This window comes from Lethenteron reissneri, unplaced genomic scaffold (assembly GCF_015708825.2).
Source record: "Lethenteron reissneri isolate LAM-NWPU_2019-01 unplaced genomic scaffold, ASM1570882v1 scaffold_605, whole genome shotgun sequence".
Lineage (NCBI taxonomy): Eukaryota > Metazoa > Chordata > Hyperoartia > Petromyzontiformes > Petromyzontidae > Lethenteron > Lethenteron reissneri.
The window spans coordinates 1-5,834 of NW_026892127.1; the positions used below are offsets into that span (position 1 = coordinate 1).

The 5,834-nt window shown below is 61.3% G+C and overlaps 1 protein-coding gene across 1 annotated transcript; it reads left to right on the forward strand.

The window, feature by feature from the left end:
• Positions 1 to 731: 731 nt before the first annotated feature.
• LOC133339961 (uncharacterized) lies at positions 732 to 1,631 on the forward strand. The gene is made up of 2 exons (XM_061548066.1): positions 732 to 898; positions 1,081 to 1,631. The coding sequence occupies exons 1-2, from the start codon at positions 811 to 813 to the stop codon at positions 1,401 to 1,403; spliced, it is 411 nt and encodes a 136-aa protein (XP_061404050.1). The 5' UTR covers positions 732 to 810; the 3' UTR covers positions 1,404 to 1,631.
• Positions 1,632 to 5,834: the final 4,203 nt, after the last annotated feature.

Sequence of the window (5,834 nt, forward strand, 5' to 3'; positions counted from 1 at the left end):
ACACTGCTCAGCATCCCACTCTGTCTGTGTCTCTGTCTGTGTCTCTCTGTGTCTCTGTCTGTGTCTCTGTCTGTGTATCTGTCTCTCTGCCTGTATCTGTCTCACTGTGTCTCTGTCTGTGTCTCTCTGCCTGTATCTGTCTCACTGTGTCTCTGTCTGTTTCCCCCGTGACTCTGTCTCCCCATGTCTCCCCGTATCTCCTCGTGTGTCCCCAATCTCGTAGCCACCACCCCCGCCACCACCACCACCACCCCCACCACCACCCCCACCACCGCTGCCACCACCACCACCACCCCCACCACCGCTGCCACACCACCACCCGACCACCACCGCCACCACCGCCACCACCACCCCCACCACCACCGCCACCACCACCACACCACCACCCCCATCCACCACCACCACCGCCACCACCACCGCCGCCACCACCACCACCACAACCCCCACCACCACACCCCCACCACCCCCCACCACACCACCCCCACCACCACCGCCACCACCACCACCACCACCACCACACCACCCACCACCCCCACCCACCACCACCACACCCCGCCCACACCACACACCCCACACCACCCACCACCACCACCCCAACCACCGCCACCACCCCCACCCACACCACCACCACACCCCCCACCACCGCCACCGCCACCACCACCCCCACCACCACCCCCCACCACCACCACCCGCACCACCACCCGCACCGCCACCACCACCGCCCCATCCACCTCGCGTGGGGTGTCCACGGGGGACGTGGTGACGCTCTTTGCCAGCGGCCGTGTCGCCTCCATCAGCTCGCTGGTGGCCATGGCGACGCTGCTGGTGACGCTGCTGGTGCTGGTGCTGGCGCTGGTGTGCACCGTGCGGAACAGACGGAGCCCCGGCAATCGTCCCGGTGAGCGGCGGCGGCTACACAGATGTTGACTACCTCGCCTGGTGCGTAGGAAGTCGTGGGTTCGATCCAGACCCTGACGCCTGCTGCTGTATACTTGGAGTTTGCGTGTCTCTCTTCATCATCATCTACTACACTATAAGAGTTTCTCTCCCCACGCTGCGTGCGATCTTCTCGTTCCCCAGCGATGGAGCAGCCAGCGACCGCCCCGAGCCTGCTCCCTGACAGTCCCGGCAGCCACCACCACCACTGCGACCACCACCATCACCGCCGCTGCGACCACGACCACCACCACCACCATCACCACGGTGGCGGCGGTGGAGGAGCAGAGCTGGCAACTCTAGAATCCCGCCCCCGGCCCTGGTTGACATTGCCGGATGAAAGCCGCTCACCGAGTCGTCTCCGCACCAACCCGTTCACCTCCTGCAGGGTGACCGTGCGCTGGCCGCGAGACAGTGACCACCTCGCGTGGCACGCGCGACGTGCCGGGTTCCAGCTCGAGCCGTGACGACGACGCCCGCCGCTGTTGGCTCGGAGTTGGCGGCGTCCGTCTCTCCGCGTGGCGACGTCCGTTCCAGAGGAGAATGAATGATGTTTTACACGGCAAGTTATACATGTGTAGTGTTGTAAAGGACGGACTAATAAACCTCTTTATGGCACACACAGTTTATTGTCTTAATGACACAGTCCCTAACACACACAAGGGTTGTACGGTCCCCTCACCCGTTACCCTGAGGAGGTACAGCCTCCTGACCTGCACAGCTCACACTTCACTCCTAATCTACGGAGCTACAGCCTCCAGACTTGCCGTCTATCCAATCTCCCCGCCATCCCAGCGTCCTCCAGACTTGCCGTCTATCCAATCTCCCCGCTAGCCCAGCGTCCTCCAGACTTGCCGTCTATCCAATCTCCCCGCCATCCCAGCGTCCTCCAGACCTGCCGTCTATCCAATCTCCCCCCTAGCCCAGCGTCCTCCAGACTTGCCGTCTATCTAATCTCCCCGCTAGCCCAGCGTCCTCCGGACTTGCCGTCTATCCAATCTCCCCGCTAGTCCAGCGTCCTCCAGACTTGCCGTCTATCCAATCTCCCCGCCATCCCAGCGTCCTCCAGACTTGCCGTCTATCCAATCTCCCCGCCATCCAGCGTCCTCCAGACCTGCCGTCTATCCAATCTCCCCCCTAGCCCAGCATCCTCCAGACCTGCCGTCTATCCAATCTCCCCCTAGCCCAGCGTCCTCCAGACTTGCCGTCTATCCAATCTCCCCGCCATCCCAGCGTCCTCCAGACTTGCCGTCTATCCAATCTCCCCGCCATCCCAGCGTCCTCCAGACTTGCCGTCTATCCAATCTCCCCGCCATCCCAGCGTCCTCCAGACTTGCCGTCTATCCAATCTCCCCCTAGCCCAGCGTCCTCCAGACTTGCCGTCTATCCAATCTCCCCGCCATCCCAGCGTCCTCCAGACTTGCCGTCTATCCAATCTCCCCGCCATCCCAGCGTCCTCCAGACTTGCCGTCTATCCAATCTCCCCCATCCCAGCGTCCTCCAGACTTGCCGTCTATCCAATCTCCCCCTAGCCCAGCGTCCTCCAGACTTGCCGTCTATCAATCCCCCGCTAGCCCAGCGTCCTCCAGACTTGCCGTCTATCCAATCTCCCCGCTAGTTCAGCGTCCTCCAGACTTGCCGTCTATCCAATCTCCCCGCTCAGCGTCCTCCAGACTTGCCGTCTATCCAATCCCCGCATCAGCGTCCTCCAGACTTGCCGTCTATCCAATCCCCTAGCCCAGCATCTCCAGACTTGCCGTCTATCCAATCCCCCCTAGCCCAGCGTCCTCCAGACTTGCCGTCTATCCAATCTCCCCGCCATCCCAGCGTCCTCCAGACTTGCCGTCTATCCAATCTCCCCGCCATCCCAGCGTCCTCCAGACTTGCCGTCTATCCAATCCCCCGCCATCCCAGCGTCCTCCAGACTTGCCGTCTATCCAATCTCCCCCTAGCCCAGCGTCCTCCAACTTGCCGTCTATCCAATCCCCGCCATCCCAGCGTCCTCCAGACTTGCCGTCTATCCAATCTCCCCGCCATCCCAGCGTCCTCCAGACTTGCCGTCTATCCAATCTCCCCCTAGCCCAGCGTCCTCCAGACTTGCCGTCTATCCAATCAACCCCCTAGCCCAGCGTCCTCCGACTTGCCGTCTATCCAATCTCCCCGCTAGCCCAGCGTCCTCCAGACTTGCCGTCTATCCAATCTCCCCGCTAGTTCAGCGTCCTCCAGACTTGCCGTCTATCCAATCTCCCCGCTAGTTCAGCGTCCTCCAGACTTGCCGTCTATCCAATCACCCCGCTAGTTCAGCGTCCTCCAGACTTGCCGTCTATCCAATCAACCCCCTAGCCCAGCATCCTCCAGACTTGCCGTCTATCCAATCAACCCCCTAGCCCAGCGTCCTCCAGACTTGCCGTCTATCCAATCTCCCGCCATCCCAGCGTCCTCCAGACTTGCCGTCTATCCAATCTCCCGCCATCCCAGCGTCCTCCAGACTTGCCGTCTATCCAATCTCCCCGCCATCCCAGCGTCCTCCAGACTTGCCGTCTATCCAATCTCCCCCCTAGCCCAGCGTCCTCCAACTTGCCGTCTATCCAATCTCCCCGCCATCCCAGTCCTCCAGACTTGCCGTCTATCCAATCTCCCCGCCATCCCAGCGTCCTCCAGACTTGCCGTCTATCCAATCTCCCCCCTAGCCCAGCGTCCTCCAGACTTGCCGTCTATCCAATCCCCTAGCCCAGCGTCCTCCGACTTGCCGTCTATCCAATCCCCCGCTAGCCAGCGTCCTCCAGACTTGCCGTCTATCCAATCTCCCCGCTAGTCAGCGTCCTCCAGACTTGCCGTCTATCCAATCTCCCCGCTAGTTCAGCGTCCTCCAGACTTGCCGTCTATCCAATCACCCCGCTAGTTCAGCGTCCTCCAGACTTGCCGTCTATCCAATCTCCCCGCCATCCCAGCGTCCTCCAGACTTGCCGTCTATCCAATCTCCCCGCCATCCCAGCGTCCTCCAGACTTGCCGTCTATCCAATCTCCCCGCCATCCCAGCGTCCTCCAGACTTGCCGTCTATCCATCCCCGCCATCCCAGCGTCCTCCAACTTGCCGTCTATCCAATCCCCGCCATCCCAGCGTCCTCCAGACTTGCCGTCTATCCAATCTCCCCGCCATCCCAGCGTCCTCCGACTTGCCGTCTATCCAATCTCCCGCCATCCCAGCGTCCTCCGGACTTGCCGTCTATCCAATCTCCCCTAGCCCAGCGTCCTCAGACTTGCCGTCTATCCAATCTCCCCGCCATCCCAGCGTCCTCCAGACTTGCCGTCTATCCAATCTCCCCCTAGCCCAGCGTCCTCCAGACTTGCCGTCTATCCAATCTCCCCCTAGCCCAGCGTCCTCCAGACTTGCCGTCTATCCAATCTCCCGCCATCCCAGCGTCCTCCAGACTTGCCGTCTATCCAATCTACCCGCCAGCCCAGCGTCCTCCAGACTTGCCGTCTATCCAATCTCCCCCTAGCCCAGCGTCCTCCAGACTTGCCGTCTATCCAATCTCCCCGCCATCCCAGCGTCCTCCAGACTTGCCGTCTATCCAATCTCCCCGCCATCCCAGCGTCCTCCAGACTTGCCGTCTATCCAATCTCCCGCCATCCCAGCGTCCTCCAGACTTGCCGTCTATCCAATCTCCCCTAGCCCAGCGTCCTCCAGACTTGCCGTCTATCCAATCTCCCCGCCATCCCAGCGTCCTCCAGACTTGCCGTCTATCCAATCTCCCCGCCATCCCAGCGTCCTCCAGACTTGCCGTCTATCCAATCTCCCCCTAGCCCAGCGTCCTCCAGACTTGCCGTCTATCCAATCAACCCCCTAGCCCAGCGTCCTCCGACTTGCCGTCTATCCAATCTCCCCGCTAGCCCAGCGTCCTCCAGACTTGCCGTCTATCCAATCTCCCCGCTAGTTCAGCGTCCTCCAGACTTGCCGTCTATCCAATCTCCCCCCTAGCCCAGCGTCCTCCAGACTTGCCGTCTATCCAATCTCCCCGCCATCCCAGCGTCCTCCAGACTTGCCGTCTATCCAATCTCCCGCCATCCCAGCGTCCTCCAGACTTGCCGTCTATCCAATCTCCCCCTAGCCCAGCGTCCTCCAGACTTGCCGTCTATCCAATCCCCCCTAGCCCAGCGTCCTCCGACTTGCCATCTATCCAATCTCCCCGCTAGCCCAGCGTCCTCCAGACTTGCCGTCTATCCAATCTCCCCGCTAGTCAGCGTCCTCCAGACTTGCCGTCTATCCAATCTCCCCGTAGTTCAGCGTCCTCCAGACTTGCCGTCTATCCAATCCCCGCTAGCCAGCGTCCTCCAGACTTGCCGTCTATCCAATCAACCCCCTAGCCCAGCATCCTCCAGACTTGCCGTCTATCCAATCCCCTAGCCCAGCGTCCTCCAGACTTGCCGTCTATCCAATCCCCCGCCATCCAGCGTCCTCCGACTTGCCGTCTATCCAATCTCCCCGCTAGCCCAGCGTCCTCCAGACTTGCCGTCTATCCAATCTCCCCGCTAGTCAGCGTCCTCCAGACTTGCCGTCTATCCAATCTCCCCGCTAGTTCAGCGTCCTCCAGACTTGCCGTCTATCCAATCACCCCGCTAGTCAGCGCTCCAGACTTGCCGTCTATCCAATCCCTAGCCCAGCATCCTCCAGACTTGCAGTCTATCCAATCAACCCCCTAGCCCAGCGTCCTCCAGACTTGCCGTCTATCCAATCTCCCGCCATCCCAGCGTCCTCCAGACTTGCCGTCTATTCAATCTCCCCGCCATCCCAGCGTCCTCCAGACTTGCCGTCTATCCAATCTCCCCGCCATCCCAGCGTCCTCCAGACTTGCCGTCTATCCAATCTCCCCGCCATCCCAGCGTCCTCCAAACTT